At 39.7% G+C, this 21,627-nt stretch overlaps 1 protein-coding gene across 2 annotated transcripts in view; it reads left to right on the plus strand.

Annotated features, from left to right (window-relative positions):
* Window positions 1-21,627, plus strand: part of GAREM1 (GRB2 associated regulator of MAPK1 subtype 1) — a 211,104-nt gene that overhangs the window by 169,008 nt on the left and 20,469 nt on the right. For both annotated transcript variants that reach the window (XM_020992562.2, XM_078153444.1), the window contains one exon: window positions 17,525-18,691. In XM_020992562.2, coding sequence (XP_020848221.1) covers window positions 17,525-18,691 — 1,167 coding nt within the window. The remainder of the gene's footprint in view (window positions 1-17,524; window positions 18,692-21,627) is intronic.

Here is a 21,627-nt window from a genome sequence, read left to right on the forward strand (position 1 = left end):
ATTAACTGCGACCTAGTACAAGATATTTTATTGTTGTTCAGTCATGTCCAGCTCTTTGTGATCCCATTTGAGGCATGTAAGCAGAGAGTGGGCAGGTGACGTGGTGATTTCCAACTAAATTACACAAAGTAGAATTTCATCCTGTCCCACTTCAAACAAAACGTGAACGAGACCAAATGAGGTAAGTGGGATTTGAAAGAGGCTAATATTTAGAATTAATGTCTAACTATTACAGAAACTTAGCCAAAAGATACAATCCTGTGCCCAGAATGTTCTCCCTTCTCAAGCTTCCTCCTCCTAGCTTCCCCAGCCTGCTTCAAGACTCCACTCCCAAGGGGCTGCTAGATGGTACAGTGGATAGAGCACCGACCCTGGAGTTAGGAGGACCTGAGTGTGTGACATTAGGCAAGTTACTTAACCCCAATTGCCTTACATTAAAAAAAAAAAAGACTCCACTCCCACCTTTTCTCTGGTTTCCTCCATGCTGACCCCACTGTTGTCTTCCCTCTGAAGTCACCTTCAACATTTTATGTGTATATGCATGTGTGTGTATATATAACATAATATATGATATATTCTATATAATAATATATGCTATAATGCAGTATATGCACACATAAACACACACCCCTGTTGTATATATAGTTATTTGCATGTTGTCTCTCCCATTAGAATGTGAGTTCCTATGGTGCAGGGATGGTGTTTTTGCCTATCGTTGTATCCCCAGCACTTTGCCTGGTGCATAGTAAGCACGTAATAAATGTTTTGATTGGCTGATGGACATTTACTTGGTATAATATCACCTACCCCCGATGTGTATATACCAATAGATTGTTGTTATTGTCATGAGATCAACTTGTCTGACTTCTTATTTTTCAAATGAAGAAACTGAGGCCTATAAAGCTTAACAAAAGGCAGCTGATATAATGGAGAGAGTAATGGACTTGGAGCTAAGAAGATCTGAGTTCAGATCCTGCCTTAGATACTTCCTGTCTATGTCACCTGAGCAAGCCACTTAACCTCCATTTCCTCATCTGTACAATGGGGATAATAACAGCACCACAATTTCACAGGGTTGTTTTATTATATATTATACATAAAAGCTCTTTGCAAGAGCTTCATAAATGTTAATTATTGTCATTGTTGTTTTTAAGTTGCAGAGCCCACAGGATTTCAATACACAGGAACTCATAGGATCATAAATCTGGAATTATGGGACCTTGGAGGCCATCTAGGGGCCTTAAAGGTCTCTCAGTTTACAGATGAGGAAACTGAGGGCCAGAGAGTTTAAGTGCCGCACTCAAGGTAATACAGTTCAGTTTGGCAGATGTAATTGGCTGCTCACTCCATGCCAAGTGAGGCCCTGAGCCAGCTGCTGATGACACCTAGATAAATATGACAGACTCTTTTCTATTGCTTCTAGTGGTGGTGGTGGTTGTTGTTGAGACTTACAATTTTATCAGAGCTCTAGGTCACTTACTACCTCTACTGATGCAGATGAGTCAGTCAGTCAACGTTTATTTACTGGCTGCTTACTACGTGCTAGACTGGGTACTAAAGTAAGCACTGGGGGTACAAAGAGAGGCCAGAACACGACCCTGCCCTCAAGAAGTTCATATTCTAATTGGGGAGGCAACATGCAAACACCCATGCACATACAGTGTATACACAGAGATGATGGAAAGTAATCTCAGAGGGGAGGCACTAGCAGTTGGAGAGAAGGGAAGGAAGCAAAAAAGCATTTATTAAGTGCCCACTGTGTGCCAGTCACTTCGCTGAGCATTTTATGAGTATAATCTCATTTGATCCTTAAAATAACCTTGGGAGATAGGTACTCTTATCATCCCCGGAGGAAACTGAGGCAGTCAGAGGATAAGGGACTTGCCCATGGTCACAGGGATAGTACGACTCTGATGTCAGATTTGAACTCAGGTCTTCTGGACTCCAGGACCTGCCCTCTATCTCCTTTACTACCTAGCTGCATGCAGGGAGGAGGTCTGTGAATGGCTTTTTTCAGAAGGTGAGGAATTGAGCTGAATCTTGATGGAATTCTTGAAAGAAGCCAGTAGGCAGAAGTCAAGAGGGAGAGCATTGTGGTCTTAGAGCACAGTCAGTGGTAAAGCATGGAGTTGGGAGACGGAGCAAAAGGTGGCAGGAAGAGAGGTGTCAACATTAACTCTTCTGAAACATGTAGTCTTAGAGAGTTGCCTGGTGCACTGAGAGGTTAAGAGACTTACCTAGGGTGACACAGCCTGCTTATGTTAGAGAGAGCTTTGGAATCTAGGACCTCTGGATTCTGAGCTCTCACTGCTCTCTACTCTACTGAAAGCTTTTGTTTTTGTCTTTCCTTTTCTAAAAACCCAGGTCTTTGATGGGTGTATCACCATTTTTTATTTTTATCACCTTATTCTGTTTTGGTGTTTTCTAGGGTTTTATTTTGGGTTGGAGGGGGGAGATGGGAAGGGCTGATATGAGCTTCCTCCTCTCAGTTTCTTCCACACCCTCATGAACTTTACTCTGAAAGTCAAAAGGTATCTGCCTGTCTGAGTCAGCTGCCCCAGCTGACAATTTAGTCTTCTACCTCACTGAAAATGTGTCTTGGCCTTGAGCTTTATGAGTCATAAGACTCTTAACCATACTGTTCATTAAAGAGGCATTTAAAAAAATGCTCATTTTAAAACCTGAAGTTCTAAATACTTCAATATTTTTGAAGTCCAGCCCCAAATGAATACCAGATATTTCTCAAAAATGACAAATCCAAGATAAAATGCTATAGCAGACAACACTGTGCAATTATTTTTTTTAATATGTCACCTTCTGTAAGGTAGCTTTGGTAATAGTATTGCAAGGATCATTTTTGCTTTCTGTCACTAGATGAAACTCAAGATGATTGAGAAAAGAAACTTAGAAGGTTCTAGGACCTATAGCTGGAAGGGACCTTAGACATAATCTAGAATCCCACCCCCTACCTCATTTTCAGATGGAGGAACTGAGGTGCAAAAAAGTTAGGTGACTTGTGGACCATCACATAGTAAGTGGAAGAACCAGGAGTCGAACCCAGGTACTATCTGACTCGAAATCCCATTTTCTTTGCATTACACCACACCCACATACTTCCTATTATTCAGTTGTGTCCAACTTTTTCTGACCCCATTTGGGGTATTCTTGACGGAGATACTGGAGTGATTTGCCATTTCCTTCTCTAGTTAATTTTACAGATGAAGAAACTGAGTCAGACAGGGTTGCCCAGACTCGCACAGCTAGAAATCGTCTGAGGTCGGTCAGATTTGAAATCAGGAAGATGAGTCTTCCTAACTCCAGGCTCAACACTGTAGTTTCCCAGATGTACTTATTTCAGTCAAAGCTAAAAACTGTCTGAACGGTTTTACCAGCATCTTTGCAGATTGAGGAAAGGGAGGGAAACGAGTGGCAATTATCTGTTGGTATTATGGAGCCTGTTGTTTTCCATGTCTGTTCTGCTGTAGTTCTATCAACTGTTGTATTTGGTCATAGAAGGAAGCATGATTCACATAAACAGGTACGAAACATTGGGCTTAAATTACCCAGCTCTTATAGGATGGTAGAAAGAATACTGAGTTTGGAGTGAGAGCTATTTTGTTTCCATCCCACTTGTGATGCTTACTATAGAAGTTTGGCTCCTTACTACAGTTTGACTTTGGGCAGTTCACTTAATTTCCCTGGTCCTCCTTTTCCACATTTGTAATTAATCTTACTTCTGCCCATGCCTGGGGCTTTCCTTAAGGTCAGCCTTATAGCACTGAATGAAAGAGATGTGATTCCTGATTGGCTAAGAGATTGCTGTGTCTGTGATGTTACATACTTACATGGAGGGGAACACTTTGGCAAGGAGTTGAGGAGAGGCAATTTGTAAGAGGCCAGTGCTAGGCTCATGGTGAAGGCACAGATTCCCACATCTGGTATCTATCCACAGCATATATGGGCCAGTTGTATTTGTATTAGATAGATACACATTTTATAAATGTAAAATCAAGAGGTTGGAAAACATGACCTCTGAAATTCCTTCCAATTCTGTGTCATTGATCTGTTATCCATTCTGTCCATGGGTGAATCACTTTTTGTTTCTGGGACTTGGTTTCTTCATCTGTTTAAGGGGACTGGGCTAGATGACTTTCCAAGATCTCTTGCATTTCTGAGCCCTGGACCTAGGAAATCCTGAATGTTTTAAAGTTATGTTCTAAAATTAGTATGATTACAAGCAGTGCTGCTTCCTATTTCTGAATATTTCCATCACCAACTTCCCAGAGGCAGAGTAGACACTTAACAGTTCTTGGGCTAGGGAACAGAAATCCTTTCAGGAATTCTGGAATCACAGCATTGTCACTGTGATTTACAAGGTATGCTTAGGGAGGCAGAGAATTACCCCTGTCCACTCAGATCTGGAAGGCCACTTCTACCCCATGTGAATTGAAAACTAGAGTAAGCGACTTCTGGAAGAGCTATGTGATAGCAGCGCTGGCTTGCCCTTGTGATGTCTGGGTTACTCATTTTGGCCCTTAGCTCTTGGCAAGACAACGAGTACCCATCACCATAGCTACCAGAGCATGTGGGAAAATATTTCAGTGTTGCCTCCTTTTTGACAGGTGAAATTAAAAAAGAGGTTAGATTCAGAAAACTTAGGGGACAGTTGAGAGTATAATCTTGTTAGGAAAAATGACTAAGAATCAGATGGTAAAACAATTTAGTAGAAGTTATAAAATCCTCAATTCTTAGCAACATGTGAACGCAGAATTTTTTTTAAATTATAATTTTATTTTTTTCTAAATAGTATTTTCTTTTTCCACAGTTACATGTAATGAAAATTTTTAACATTCATTTTTTAAAATTGAACTCTAAATTTTTAGATTTGTAGGATAGTTGAGGTAAAAGGGCCCTTATGAGATAAGTAACCTAACCTGCTCATTTTACAGAGCAGGGACTGAGGCATAAAAATTAAATGATTTGCCCAGGATCACACAGCTAGTCAGGATTTGAACTCAGATCTTCCTGATTCCAAATCCAGTGTCCTGTCTGTGTTTCCCCTCTCTATTCTAGTTTGGCATTGGCCTAAGGTTACATAGCTAGTCTGTAGTTGAGCCAGGACTCAAAATTCATAATTCCACTTAGCCTTTTTTTTCCTGCTATACCGCTGCTTCTCTTATGGATTTTAGATATGTGGGTCATAGATTATGAGTACAACAAACATACCTAATCCAGATCCTTTAAAAAAAAACCCTAAAATTATAAGTATCATAGTGATTGTATAGACTCTATACTAGTTCTCATGTTCTGTCAATCCTCAGCCTTAGGTCAGTTGCACCATCCCCCTTCTGTAGTCATTCTCTCAGGCTTCTGAATGCCACTAGATGAAGTAACAACACTATATCAACTGAATCCATGACAAATTCATTTTATCTAATCTGTTTGTCCTTCAAAACTCTTATCTTGGTTTATTCTGACCCACTCCCCTGAGTAATCATTATTTCCAAAACTTTTCCCCATCAATGCTTTCTTCTTGCCCCCTCTCTCAGTAGAGTCAATAAGCAAGGAAGTACAGTGGATAGATGGCCAGGGCTGCAGTCAGGAGTTCAAATCCTGAATTTAATTAGAGCCTCTGATACTTATTCTGTGACTCTGGGCAAGTCACTTAACCCAGTTTGCCTCAGTTTCCTCATCTGTAAAATGAGCTGGAAAAGGAAATGGCAAACCACTCAGTATCTGTACCAAGAAAACCAAGAACAGGATGTGACTGAAACAACAGAACCAACAATATGTGCTAGTCCCTGTGTGAAGCATTGAATTACAAAGAAAAAAATGAGTTGTTTTCTTCAAGGAACTTATTTTTATTAGGGGGAAATTCTGTGAACGAATAAATCAGTTAAAAAATCTTAAGCACTTAATATGCCATAGTGCTGCTTAGACACAGGGACCCTAGTCCTACCTCCCAGACTTACCCCGAGTGGGTGTGGGAGGGATAAGGTAGACCCACAAAGTATCCTGAAGCAATATGCACGTCTAAATACAAAATATATACGAACTAAACCAGGGCAGGGCATGAGAAGGCACCAGGAAGTAGCTGGGGGGTCAGTGGAGCCCTCACATAGACACTGGCACCTGAGCTGAGCTTTGAAGGAAGCTAAGGATTGTAAGTAAGAGGAGGAGCTGAGGAAGGGATGTATTCCAGGCCCAGAGATAACAGATGGAATGCTCTGTTTGAGAGACAAGTAGGCCAGTTCTGCTGGACCTTAGAATACATGAAGGAGAACTAATGTGTAGTAAGGCTGGAAAGGTAGGCTGGTTTGTATTTGACCCTAGAGGCTTACTTTGCTGAAAAAAAAAAATGAAGGCCATTTGCTGTGAGCACCCTCTTCTCCCCAACTTCATACCCCATAACCCCTTCTATAGCTTCATCCAATCCTCTTCCTTTTCTCTGATCTCTAAAAAAGAAGTGGCACTTTGTCCCCAAGACTAGCCCCTTTACCCACCCTCAACCTATAACCCTGGTAATCATTCCATATGCCCATCTTCAGTCTTCTACTATGTACTGGCTCTTTTTTCCCCTGCCTAAAAGTATGGTCAGATATCTACCTTATCCTTTAAAAAATAAAAATCAATTAATTAATTACAGGTTAATTCATTAATCTTGTCCTCTGTCAAGCTCTTGTCTTTTATCTCGCCTTCCTTTCACTGCCAGACACCTACAAGAATTGTCTCTATTGCCTGACTCCACTCCTCAACCCCTTTTTCAATCTAAATTCTAATTCCAGTGTAATTTCTAATTTAATCCAGTCTATACTCTAAGGTCATACATCATCTGTTACCTGCTCAGCCTAATGTTCTTTCTCAGGACTCAGTACTCCTTGACCTCATTGCAGCCTTCAGTATTGTTGACAGTCTCTTTCCCCTGCTGTCATTCTCCTGAATTTTCTTTGTCTTTTATAACTCTGCTGTTTCTTTAATTGTTTAACTACTACTTCTCAGCCTACTTTCCTGAAACATTATTAATCTCTGACTCCTTGTAGAGTTCCCCAGGGCCCTATTTTGGCCTGTCTTAGAGATTTCACCAAATCCCATGGGTTTAATTATTGGTACACATGACCCCCACATCTAACCCTCTAATGAACTCCAGTCATTCATTAGCTGCCAGCTGGATATCTCCTCCTGGATATCCTTTAGGTAGTTCAAATTCAACATGTCCAAAATGGAATCAGGTATGTTACCCACCTAATCCTCTACCCCAAACCCTTGTTTTCTGTTGAAGGTACCATCATCATTCTAGTCATCCAGGAAACTTTCAGGGTCAGCTTGGACTCTTCACTCTCCAACCCAACCATGTCAAATCAGTTGCCGTGTCTCATATCAACAGTAACATTGTAATATCTCTCCTCTGTGACTTTTTTCACACATAGCCACTGTCCTAGTTGGAGCCCTGATCATCTCACCTAGACTGTTATAATAGCATCCAAATTGATCTCCCTGACTTCAGTCTCTGAATTATCTTCCCAAGAGAGAGTCTGTCATCACACTCCCTGCTCCAAAATCTTCAGTGCCCCCTGTTGCCTAAAAGATAAAAATATAAATTTTAAATTTAGTCCCTCCACTGTCTGACTCTCTACATTTGAGCCATATTCTGTATGCCTCCTATTTGCCTGCTCTGAATTTCAGTCAAAATAGACTACTAGTCACTTTTGTAAACCCTTATCTCTGCAATCTGTGCATGACCCATAACCTGGAACATACTCCCTCCCCTTCCCCACCTTGGCTTCCTGCAACATTTAAGTCAGTTGCCTTTTCCTCCATAAAGCCTTCCCTGATCTTCTTCCCTGTTACCAGTGCTAGCTTCTTTCTCAGTTACCCTTGTACTAAACTTACTTGTCTATGTGTATCCCCCCCACCCCTACAGAATGTAAGCTCTCTGAAGGCAGGGACTGTTCATGTTTGTCTTTGTATACCTAGCATAGTGCCACACATATCAGTAGGCACTTAATCGATCTTCGTTCAAATAAATTCAATTTAATCAATCATCAAACACTTACTAGATACTTACTATGTTCCAGACAGTGCTAGTTGCAGGGGTTGCATGTACAAACAATGAAACAAACCCTACCCTCAATCAACTTAATTTCAAATAGGAGAGACAAGTTAGATACATGCAGTATAAATATAAAGTGAATAAATACAAATATATTCAAAGTCATTAAATAAAAGAAGCAGTTAGGTGGTTCAGTTGATAAGAGTGCCAGACCTGGAGTCAGGAAGACTCTTTTTCATGAGTTCAAATGTGGCCTCAGATGCTTACTAGCTCTGTGACCCTGGGCAAGACATTTGAACCTGTTTTCCTCAGTTTCCTCATCTGTAAAATGAGCTGGAGAAGGAAATGGCCAACCACTCTAGTATCTTTGCCAAGAACACCCCAAATATGGTCACAAAGAGTCAGGCCTGAAAAACGACTGAACAAAGTTCAATACAAGGTAGTTGTGGAGAGAAGGCACTAGCAGGTGACAGGGATCAGGAAAGCTAAATGAAGAAAATGATGCTTAAGCTGAATTGCAAAGGAAGAGGTAGACTCAATAAGGAAGAGGTAAAGAAAGGAACATGCTCCAAGAATAGGGTCTGCCATTTAGTCAATTAGAATTTATTAAATGCCATGTGCCAAGCAGTGTGGTATGCTAAAGACCTGGGGATACGAAGAAAGGCCAAAAATTATCTCTGCTCTCAAGGAGCTCGCAGTCTAAATGAGGAAGACAACATGAAAACAACTCTGTACAAACAAAATGTATACAGCATAAATTTGGGGTAGGCTCAAAGGGAAAGGCCCTAAGATTAAGGAAGATTGGGAAAGACTTGCAGAAGGTGGACTTTAACTGAGTTTTGAAGGAAGCCAGGGCACCTAGGAGGCAGGGAAAGAAGCAAGAGCATTGCAGCGTCATTGGCTCATGAAAATGCCCAGAATTGAGAGATTGAGTGTCATTTTCTTTCTTTCTTTCTATAAAATTTTATTTTTCCCAAATTATGTGTAAAAACAATTTTTAACATTCAATTTTGTTTTAAGTTCCAATTTCTATCCCTTCTTTCCCCTCCTCCCTCTCTGGGTCGGTAAGCAATTTAATATAGGTTGTACCTGTGCAATCTTGTAAAACATTGAATGTCATTATCAAGGAACAGCAAGGAGTCTGGTGTCACCAAATCTCACAGTATATGGAGGAAAGTAAGGTGTAAGTAAGCCTGAAAAGGTAGGAAGGAGCCAAGTCATGAAGAGCTTTAAGAGTCAAACACAGGCTTTGGCTACTACAAAGACATGGACAAGAGAGTCCTTTGTGAGGAATGCAGAAGCCAGTTTGGCCGAATTGTAAAGTTCAGGAGGAGTAATTTCCAATGTGACTGTAAAGATGAGTTGGGGTCAGGGTATGTAGGGCTTTAAAAGCTGCACAGAAAAGTGCATTTTATTCTAGAAGCAATTGAAAGCCCCTGGAGTTGATTGAGTAACACAGATCTGTGCTTAAGGAAAATTACTTGGGCAGTAATGTGTAGGATGGTCTGGAATGTTGAGAGAGGAGGCAGAGAGCCCAGCAAGGAAGTTGTTTCAGTAACAAGTGATGAAAGCCTTAACTAATGTGGTAGCTGTGTTAGTATAACAGAACTTAGATAGAAGAGATGATAGGAGGTTGAAATGGCAACACTTGGCAAATGATTGGATCACCAATCCTTACTTCCTATTCACTCCTTAAACTGTAATATAGATTGAGTCAGGGCTTGGCAACTAGAATTGCTTGTGAGATGTGCACGTTTCACGTCTTCTACTACTCTACCCTTTTGAAAGATGAGCGAAGATCATCCAAGGAGTGAAAATAATTTTACCAGTTGTGAGTTCTCAACTTGGAGTCAGGGACATTTGAGTTGAAATCCTGCCTCAAGCACTTATTAGCTGCGTGGATCTAGGCAAGTCACTTAACCTCTCAATTTTAATTTCCTCATCTGGAAAACAGCACCTACCTTATAGGAAGGAATAAATGAGATGATATTTGTAAAGTGCTTTTCAAACCTGAAAGCATTGTATAAGTGCTTGTTGTCATTATCATTATCATCGGTGTAAGCAAGAAGTGGTCCATTAGGTAACACATTCCAAAGTAAGGCTCTTCAAACAATTGATTTTTAGAAAATGATTATTTAGGGGCATCATTGTGAAGTGGCCTTGGAGTCAAGAAAACCTGGGTTCAAGACTCATTTTTAGCACATGCTGAGTGTGTAACCCTGGACAAATTATTTTCACTTCCCAGTACCCCAGGCAACCCTAAAGAGGCCACGTTGCGGGTTGAGTTGTTGAGAAGCTGATGAAGCTCCCTGCACTGACTGAGAGACTGATGAAGTCACAGGGCTAGACTTTCAAAAAAATATATAAATTTAGTGAACAGCTGCTTTTCATGGTAGAACAGAGTTGTGCCCTTGAGATTTTTACTGGAAGCAGAGATTGAGAGAGAGAGAGAGAGAGAGATTGAGAGAGAGATAACTAAACACTAAATAGTTTGTATTGCCCACTGAAATTTTAGTTCGGACCTGAAGCCTAATGAGATTAGTGCAGTTAACTAAGTAATTTAGAGATCTTTCCCATACTCCTGGCAACTGAAAGGGAAGTCAGGTCTTAATCACAACTGTTCTTATCTCTAGAGTTCTCAGTTACCTGAGGGACCTTGAAAATGTGGCAGGGTGTGTACTTTTCACCCTCACCTACAGGTGATCATTTTTGAGAGGAATTGTTCCCTTCTTTGGATTTATAACCCAGGCATTTAGCACACCTGCACTTGGGAGGTACTGCATAAATGCTTCTTGATGGATTGAAGTTAAAATCAGAGAGACATTGCCTCTCTCCTGGATAGGTCAAGCGTGTCTCTCATTTTTGCAGTGAAGTAGATTGCAGGTTCTAAAATTGTTAATAAAACAAATGCACAAAAGTCACCGTGTAAATGTTATGGTAGCAGACCAACTAAATGTCTTTCTGTTTGCCTTGTCAAAAATTCATTTTGTCTTGGTTTGCGTTTTTTGAGCATAACTGCATTTTTTAAAAGTAAAAGCCAGCTTAAAGACATTTTTCTCAAGGATGATTTCAGTGGCAGGCTTTCTGCACTGAAATTGGTCATCCGTGGTCAGTGTTTATTGTAGAATGAAATAATGTCCCAAGAAATCTTCAATGCTTTTTTTTTCAGTCCAGTTCATTCTTGTTTATTAGTTCCTAAGTATTAACACAATAATATTCCTATTTTCTCTATTATGTGCAGGAGAGAGAATCTTCTTTTTCTCTTGACTAATACAGAGCAAGTATCTAATGATTCCAGAAAGGTGTTCAGAATTCTTAAAATAAATTCTTTTTTTGAAATGTTATAAATTCATATTTTGCAAAAAAGAAAATCCATGTAGTTAAACTTAGCAGTGCTAGCACATGGTAAAATATTTTACTAGATAGACCTCTCAATGATTCATTCTGAATAGCTTTAAGCATAGAAATTTTGAGTTTTTTAAAACATATTTTAATTTTGACCATTTTGGTCAAAAGTACATCTCACAACTTCCCTCCCGGCTTTCCTTAGCAGAGCATGTTGAACCTAATTTAATATTTTTGTGATGATTCCTGGTCATTATCATGTGCTCTCATGTAATCATTGTACTTGGGGCCTGTTGAAGTGGGGGGCCTGCTTATCCCGTGACTACATATTAATTTATTTTTGAGTTCTATAGTATTTTTGTCTCTTCCATTGTTGTGAATTTTACAGCAGTTGGTGTATCTGCCTTGAATGGTCCTTCAGCCTCTTCTGACTTGTTCCTTCTAATCTGCTGTGGACTTGGAAACTAGATAACCAAGCTTGTTATAATTATGTCTGTAATAAGAGTAAATATTAGACTCTGAGTGCCAGAGACAGTTCTACCATTAGTAAAGTTCATGAGCTATAGTGTATGGCTATTTTAGCTGTCCAGAAGCCTTTTTTTCTTTCATTGTGTTCTTTGGGTATCCCTGTGTGTGTCCCTGTGCATGCGTGTGTTGTGAGTGTGTGTGTGTGTGTGTGTGTGTGTGTGTGTGAGAGAGAGAGAGAGAGAGAGAGAGAGAGAGAGAGAGAGAGAAGCAGTTAAGTTCCACATAGGTGAGGTGTCAATGTACATTACGAAATGGGAAATTTGGCAGCTGAAAGCAGCTTTAGAAGGTGAAGTTTACATGAGTTTGCTACAACTAATATAAATTATGGATTATGCTTTCCACCTTTAAAAATGTATTTTAATAAGACATGTAATTTATTCTCATAATTCATTAAGGAATGAATGAAACAATTTTGAAAATTTACAAAGTTAGTAAATTTAGTGTTTCAGGATATAATTAAATATTTTCCACCGCTAAGATTTTGTAGATGCTTTGCTAAGCTCCCAGTTATCAGTAGTTACTGCCTCAGATTAAACGATCATCATGCCTTTTCACTGCTTTGACCTGGTCACTTTCTTTCCAGAAACAAAATAGAGAAAAGAAAAAATGGTGATGATGGTGATATTTAGTCCTTACAGAGAAATAAATTTTTGAAATTGCTATTATGAAGAAGGTTTTTAATGCTTGTAAAATGTGCATTCCTCTTAGCAATATGATCCTGAATACTAATCCCCCAGTCTGAATTCCTGTCTCTTTTATACAGGTTGAATCTTTGTAGAGCTGATATTCAGAGAGAATGGTTGCCAAAGCTCTCAATAAAAATATACGTACATTTTTCTTTATTTAAAATGTTGCTTTACAATGGGGTATAAATTCTGGATAGGTATTATGGATAATAAAATCCTGATAGTTTCCTGGATTAGACCTATTAGGGTTGTTTAGATAACACATTTTGAATGACTTCCTCTCAGGAAACATTGAAAGTGGGAAAAAAAAATGATAACCAGGCACACATACTTAAGCACTTAGAAGGAATGCATTCTTTCTGTTGGCTGCAAAAAGAAACACAGAAGCAAATCAATCACCTTCTCACAGATCTGGGCAGATTGTTGGCCCCCCACTGCCAGAGGAAGAACATTTATTTATGGCATTCTTTATCTTTCATAAGTGTTGACCAGAAAATTGGTGAGTGAGATAGCCTCATAATTTATGCAATAGCTAATTACTAACATGAATGATGACATCAGATGGGGAAGGACAGAATTGCAGATTTGTCCACATAGGTCCTATTTCTTTTCTGCAAGGAAGTAGCAACAGTTTTTTTTTATTATTTAGAGACAAACATGTGTGCATGCGCACACGCACATGCAAATTAGTTCTTGTTGAACACACCCAGATAGGAGCATTTGCAAGGGTAGTTTTGATTTCTTTAAGCTGTGTATTTAGCTCCTTTATTTCTGGTTTCTTGCAATATAAAAATAGATACATGAGCTGGGGGAACCTTTCAGACACTAGTGTGCGCTTTCATCTGGTGTGTTAATGTTTCTTGACAGCTACCACCAATCTAGAAGGGGCTCTCTGGAGGTGTATGTTGGTGGAGAGAGAGGTTTGAGTGTGGGTGGGTGCATGTATGGGTGTGTAGAGGCAAATTAGGGCAAGGGTATATATTCATTACTTCTTAGTATCAATGCTTAAGATAGCAAAAAGTGCTCACAATGGAAGAGTGGTAGATTTATAGTATATTAGATCCAAAAGGGACCTCAGTCTACTTCCTCATTTTACAAATAAGAAAGCCTTGGGACCCTGTGAAATTTAACAGAAAGTTCAGGTAGAACTTTATGTCACTACCTTTTGACAGAAGTTTGCTGTATGACCTTGGGGAGTGGAATAGCAGAGAGCTACATATGGTTCACATCCCTGGACTCCTCATAACTTCATCCTTAACCTAAAACAAATGGATAAATAACCAAACTTTCTTCAGATTTACAATAAGGAAGAAGCAGTGGCACCTCAAGTCTTGAGGTTTTCTCATCAGCCTATAACCAAACGTTCTAGATCATTCCAACATGAACAACTTCTCTTATGATGTAAGTGGCCAGCACAGTTCTGTAAAGCAAGAAGCTTGTACAGCTTGTGAGATAATATGTCCACAATAAGTCTATATAATCCTGCTTGGCAGAGGGAAGACTAATAATGTATCAGAATCATGGTTTAGAGTGAGGTATTGGGTAGAATAGATGGGCATTTTGGAAAGGCAGAAGTAATGAGATATCTTCCTAAGCCCACATATCAAGCAAAATTACATTCAGAAATATGATGATTTCCTTCTTAATTGACATCAGATAAAGGGAGAAAGCTTTTAAAATAATTGTGTAACAGGCTGAAAGGTTAGGGGTAATAGTAAGCTAATTTTATAATGAGCTCCTATGTTAGAAGTCAAAAGATAGTCAAAACTTCAAAGCTGAGATGTTTCCTTAAATATTGAAGTTCATTCCCTTCAAATGTCAGTTTCTTTAAAGATTGTGTAAGGTTAGCAAATTAGGCCCTAATACTTTGGTGATGCTATTGTTTGCGGATGAGCTTTTTGTTATTTTTAAAATTTTTGTTGTTGTTCCTGTGTGACTCTGCACAACCCCATTTAGGTTTTTCTTGGCAAAGATATTGGAGTGATTTCCCATTTCCATCTCCAGCTCATTTTATAGATGAGAAACGGAGGCAAACAGTATGAAGTGACTTGCCCAGGGTCTCACACAGCTAGTAAGTGTTTGAGGCTGGATTTGAACTCAGGAAGAGTTCTGATTCTACAGGGCTCTATTTACTGTGCCAGCCACATGCTGTTATTGTTCAGTCGTTTCAGTCACGTCCAACTCTTTGTGACCCCATCTGGGGTTTTCTTGACAAAAGATCCTAGAGTGATTTCCCATTTCCTTGTCCAGTTCATTTTACAGGTAAGAAACTGAAGCAAACAAGGTTAAGTGACTTGCCCAGGATCACACAGCTAGTAAGTGTCTGAGGCTAGATTTGAACTCAGGAATATGAGTCTTCCTGATTTCAGGCCTGGCACTCTATTCACTGTGCCCCCAGTTGCCCCTATTGGTGATCATAGAATAATAGAAAGAACACCAGCTGCTTTGGAGACAGGACTTGGCTTCAAACTCTCCCTTTGCCACATACTACCTTAGTGACCTTGGACAAATCACTTCACTTGTCTGGGTGTCAGTGTCCTCATCTGTCAAATTAAGGGGTTGGACCTCTAAGGCTTGTTCTAGTTCTAAATATGTGATCCTCTAAAAGAGGATCTATCCAACAACATACTAGAGATCCTCTTATTATTATGGTATTCATGGCCCATTTTAGAAAGGAAACGAGACAGAGGAACTACAATAGCAGCAAAGAAGTTACTTTCAAATACTGGGCTCTTGAACCTTCCTTCACATTAGTCAAGTCTATTAACATTAGGAAAATAATTAAAACAATAAGAAGCCTTAACTCTTCTCACCATCTCTCTCAGAAAGCATCCTAGGAAAACGTTATCCACATCCAGAGAAGGAACTGATGGTGTTTGAGTGCAGATTGGAGCCTGCTATTTTCACTTTCTTTATTTTTTAGTGGTGTTTTTTTTTCCTTTTGTTCTGTTTCTTCTTTCACAACATGACTAATATGGAAATATGTTTTGCATGATTGTGCATATATAACCTATATCAAATTGCTTACCATTTTAGGAAAGGAGGTCAAAAGATTTGAAACTCAAAAAAAATTTTTTTTAATGAATGTTAAAAATTGTCTTTACGTGCAGTGGGGAAAAAATAAAATACTATGGAAGGAAGCAAGGAAGAATCCTAGTCATTTAACCTCTGCAATTAGGATATGATATTAACTGTTAGCCCTGCTTTTAAGACTAGGAAAGCTAAACACTGAAGAACATAATATTCCTAAAGCTGTTCAGTGTTCCCTTGGTAGGGTTAGGTAGGACCAATAAGAAATAAAATCCAAGTCTCTTGGCTCATCATCCAGCGCTTTTTTCTACTGTACCCTAGAAGTTAATCTAGCAAGATGTAGTAAAGGGCCCACATGTTATAAAATACTAAAGATGAAATGTGAAGTCCTGGAAAAAATTAAACTTATAGTCCAAGGAGTGGGATCATGAAGAATATCTCTTTTCCAATAGGAAAATGTAAGAAGTAGCAATCCTAAGATTCCTTAAATCATCGTGAGCTTGGGGAGTTGGGACTCATTTGTTTTAATACAGGCCCTGACAAATAATCATGTTCTATGATCTTAGGCAGGCTATTTAACCTCCATTTTCTCATTTATAAAATAAAGATAATAGCATTATCCTTTCTTAAAGAGTTATCTTGGACATTCTGGGTGTCCTAAAAGTCTTGGTACAGTTTTAAGCTACTAAAGCAGAAATAAGAGTACAGTACAGTCAACTGATGGACACCATATATGTTTGAAATAGTAATCGAGCATTTTTTGAGTATCCGCTGTATGCTCAAGAATGGTATAGTGATTTAAGATTTTAACATAAAAGTTAAGAAATAAAGCTGCAAGTACTTAAACTGTTTGCTTCTAGAGAAAACTGAAAAACTAAACTTAGCATAGACAGAGTATAAATTGCGATCTGTGCTGCAAGCCCTTCATTCACAATCAGTTAGATCATTCAGTAAGCTTTGATTAAGCGCCTGCTACGTTCCAGGTACTCTGCCAGGCACTGAGAAGTACGTAGTAATAGAAATGAAATTATCCCTGCCCTGAAATAGCTTAGATTCTTACAGCATGTAGAGTTGTGGATTACTCAAATTTATTCCCATGTTAGCAAAAAGAAAAAAAAGTGTCATCCAGGTTTTACTTAATTCCCTTAGTATTCCAAGTTTTGCCGTTAAGACCCTCACCAAACATCACAATCCTGTTGTCTTCTGTTGCTTTACTTCAGTTACTATAAAGATTTTTATTTTAGGAAGAAAGGATAGAAGTATTTATTAAGTGCTTTATATGTACTAGCCACTCTGCAAATATCATCACATCTGATCTTCACAACAGCTTTGGGAAGTAAGTGCTCTTATTATCCCTATTTTACAGTTGAGGAAATCGAGGCAGAGGTTAAGTGACTTACTCGTGGACACACAGCAAGTAAGCATCTGAGGCTGAATTTGAATTCAGGTTTCTGACTCCAGGCCCAGTGCTCTATCCAGTGCATTACCTAGCTACCTCTAGATCTGCGTCATATCAGCATGAATCATTTGAGTTAATCAGGAAGGGGCCAGGCAAAGAAACTGCTCCATAATTATTATTAGTAATGATTGTAATGATATCAAGCAATTTTACTTATGTTACCTCTTTGGCTAGTAACAAAATTCTCTTTGCTCCTTTTTTTTTTCTGAGGCAATCGGGATTAAGTGACTTGCCCAGGGTCACATAGCTAGTAAGTGTCAAGTGTCTGAGGCCAGATTTGAACTCAGGTCTTCCTGACTCCAAGCCCTGAGCTTTATCCACTGCGCCGCCTAGCTGCCCCTGCTCTTTTTCTTAATGGAAAAGTCTTTTCTCTCTCTGAGCAGGGCAGAACATCAAAACTTTAAAGTTGATCTTTGTCTTTTGTAGGTTGCTGCAGGAGAATGCAATGAAGACACAGAAGTTTACAACATCACTCTTTGCACTGGGGATGAACTCACTTTAATGGGGCAGGCAGAAATCCTTTATGCAAAGACTTACAAGGAGAAGTCACGATTCAACACAATCTTCAAGAAAATCGGAAAACTCAATTCCATTGGCAAGCTGGGTAAAGGCAAAATGCCATGCCTCATTTGCATGAACCACAGGACCAATGAAAGCATTAGCCTTCCATTTCAGTGCAAGGGCCGATTTAGTACCCGGAGCCCGCTGGAGCTTCAGATGCAAGAGGGTGAACACACCATCCGCAACATTGTGGAAAAAACCAGGCTGCCCGTCAACGTGATTGTCCCGAGCCCTCCTCCCAGAAACCCATATGACCTCCACTTTATTCGTGAAGGTCACCGGTACAAGTTTGTGAACATCCAGACCAAGACAGTGGTGGTTTGCTGTGTGCTTCGTGGCAACAAAGTCCTCCCCATGCATTTTCCTTTGCACTTGACCGTCCCCAAGTTCAGCCTCCCAGAAAACCTTGTGAAGGGTGAGGCCTGGCCTGAAACCCTGGTCCAGCATTGGCTTGGTATCTGCCAAGAACAGTTTGACATTGATGAGTATTCCCGGGCGGTGCGTGACGTGAAAACAGACTGGAATGACGATTGTAAGAGCCCTAAGAAGAGTCGATGTTCTAGTCACAACCACATCCCCAACTCCCTCAGCTATGCCCGGGACGAGTTAACACAGTCCTTTCACCGGCTGTCTGTCTGCGTGTATGGAAATAACCTACATGGTAACAGTGAAGTGAACCTCCATGGCTGTAGGGATTTGGGAGGGGAATGGACTCCATTTTCTCACGATACCCTACAGTACCAGGACTCTGGTGACAGTGGGAGTGATTACCTTTTCCCTGAAGTTGGTGATGAATCTCTGTGTTTCCCATCAAAGCCAGAACTCCCTTATGAAGAGCTGTGGCTAGACCAAGGCAAGACAGACAGCCAACCCCTTACTGGTTCCCTGAGTGAAAAAACCAAATGTGATAATTACAGAAGCTCCAGCCGGTCAAAATGTGGCACTTCCCTCCCCATTGGCGGGACGCTGGCGGCGACGACATCTTCAGATGTGGCCCTACCTCCACCTCCAGTGCCTCCCAAATCTGAAGCTGTAAGTCACGTAAATATTTTTTTAGCTGAGTTTCACTTTATTAGGGAGGAGGGAGGAGAAACCATTGCTTCTAACTCTGCCTCCCCTTATTCTCTAATTTATTCCTGTTCTCAATGGGTGGGGAGAGAGGAGAAACATGGTAAAGGATTTTCAGGAAAAACTTAAATTCATTTTTTAATAGTCAAGGCCACATTGCTACATCATTTATTTTAGTCAAAATTTGGTGCAACTGGACCAAGAATCATTTCTGAATTTGAAATGGCATATGATGCATTATAATGGCATCACAAGTACATTTGCGGTCGGTTATGTTGCTGGTTTGAGTGCCAAAAAATTATTTTTCCCCGTTGTCTAAACATTGATAACATAACTTAAATTCACAGGCAGCGGAAAGTTTAGACCATAATTTTCCTCACAACCATTTCCCAAAATACCTCCCCAAGTGAGAGATTGACTTTCGTTGTATCTTGCCCATGTAAAGATTCAATTTGTTGAGTGAAAGAGAAGCTGTGCTGGGGATTATTGTTAAAGACATTTACAGATCTCTCCCATTGTACTCCCATAGCCTAGTGGAAAGAGTGCTGAACTCAGTAACAGTACCTCAGTTTGAATCCTGGCCCTTTCACTTAGTCAACAAGCATTTAATGAGCACTTAGTGTTTGCCAGCTACTGGGTTAGCACTGAAGATACAAGGAAAGGCAAAAAACACAGCCCTTACCATATAGGAATTCACATTGTAATGTAGGAGAGGTCATTCAAATAACTATATACTTACAAGATACATACGATGTAAATGGGAGGTCATCTCAGAGAGAAGTCACAAGTAGTAGGAGGGACCAAGAAAGGCCTTTTTGTAAAAAGTGACATTTGAGATGAGTCCTGAAGCAAACCAAGGAGGAAGCCAGGACAAACTGAAAATACATGGAGTTGGGAAATAGAACGTCATGTATGAGGGTCACCCATGTGACTCTGAATAAGTTACTTAGAAACTTAGAGCTTCATCTTCCTCATCCAAAAAAATGAGGGGAGTGGAATAGAGGATGGCTAAGGCTCATTCCATCTCCTAATGATCAGGGGTTTTGCACAAGGCACACATTTCCATATTCACTAGAAAGAATCACATGATATTTTGCAAATTGATATGGTTCAGTGTAGGACCTGCTCCAACAATGACAGAAATAATGGCCAGCTTTTTGACATGGTCATCTTCCCTTGACTGGAAGTATACAAGAGTTGCTCATCTAAATTTACTGAGATGTTACTTTCTCCATCCCTCCATGTACCCTTCCTATGGAATAACTAAAGCTTGTAGGTTGTCCTAGCAAATTAGTGTTACCATTTAATTCAGTGATAGGGCCTGTTCAGTGAAATTTCCATGATCAGGAAGTAAAACTGGAGGAGAAAATTACTGTGGAAATAGTTGTATCTGCCACTTCTATTCCCGAAGTTGCATTGTGACTTGACAAGGAGACAGAAAGGGAGGAAGAGAGGAAGACTGGAAGAGAAGGAGGGAAAGAAAGGAGGAAGGGAGGGAAGGAAGAAAGGAAAAAAGGATGGAGATGGACAGATGGATGCATGGTGTCTGAGGCCAAATTTGATTTTAAGTCTTCCTGATGCTACTGTACCATTTGGCCGCTTAGTCTTCAGCTACTTTCCCTAAGTACGGGTCATAACTTCCTAATTGTTAGATTATTAACATATAAACATCATAATTGTTAGATTACTAATTGTTATATTTTTGGGTCCCCAGAACAGTACCTGAGACAATAAAGGAAGAACGAAAAACTCCTTTTTCCACCAGCCTGCTATAGGCTTCTTAGGAGAGAGCTCAGTCTAACTGTAAGCAGTTCACCTGAAGTTGGGTACTCTTTCCTCCAAGGCAAAGATGCTTTTTCACGTAGAACACTAGCCACAGCTGATGAAAGATGGATACCACACAAGCACCATTCCATTACACGTCTGAGGCTTGAAGAGGAAGAATTGAAGAATATTCATGTGATTTAGGCTGGATAGATAGAGGGAGGAAGAGAGAGTGGTAGGGGGATAATTGATGATGGATGAGTAGAAAATAAATATTAAGAGGCCTCATTATGACCCATTTGCTTATTTTTCAAAATTCATGTTGAGATGAAATTTAAAACTGAAACCAAAGCTGTAGCCCAGGAGAGGAAATATTTTTGGCCACTTAATCCTAGGGGATAATTTCCTAGGGAGTCAGAAAGACTTTCCAAAGCCAGGCTAGTGTTTATGGCATGCTATAAACATAAGAATGATTTGGATAGGGGTGGGAGGGCAGCCTGAAGTAATTTAACTTATTTAACAATTAAAAAAGAAAAATTTAGGCATTTTATATGCAGTCATTTTTTTTTATTAGTTTTGTGACCATGAAATAAATTTTTCCATTTTTAGGATGTGCGTGGGATCCAGAACACATCATAATTTTTAGATGTGGCTTCAGCTTGCAGTTTTCAAAGGGAAACTTTAATGGGGCATAAACTCAAATGCTCCCACAGAATTAAATAAAACTTCTGCTGTGGATGGTAAAAATGGAGTCCTAGGGAGTTGATGTTCCATGTGTCTAGCAGCAACTCCTCCAGATAATTATAGATGTAGTGAGTTTTCAGAGGAAGTCAGTCTTGACCCTGTCTGGGAAGGTGATGATTACTGCTCAAGTCCTTAGGGTTAGAAGAGCTAGAAATCTGGGAAGAACAGCAAAAGATGCCTTGAGATGAGGGTCCACAAACATTTCTCCATAGATTCGAAAAAAGATCTAGGAGTGACTTACTAACTTCTATTTGAAAGCAAGCAAGCAAGAAAAAATAGTTTTATTGACTGGTTTTGTTTGTTTTGTTATTCAATTGTGTCTGACTCTTTGTGACCCCTTTTGGGGTTTTTCTTGCTAAGAAACAGGAGTGGTTTGCCATTTCCTTCTCCAG

Source organism: Phascolarctos cinereus, unplaced genomic scaffold (assembly GCF_003287225.1).
Source record: "Phascolarctos cinereus isolate Bilbo 61053 unplaced genomic scaffold, phaCin_HiC Scaffold_4;HRSCAF=312, whole genome shotgun sequence".
Taxonomy (NCBI): Eukaryota; Metazoa; Chordata; class Mammalia; order Diprotodontia; family Phascolarctidae; genus Phascolarctos; species Phascolarctos cinereus.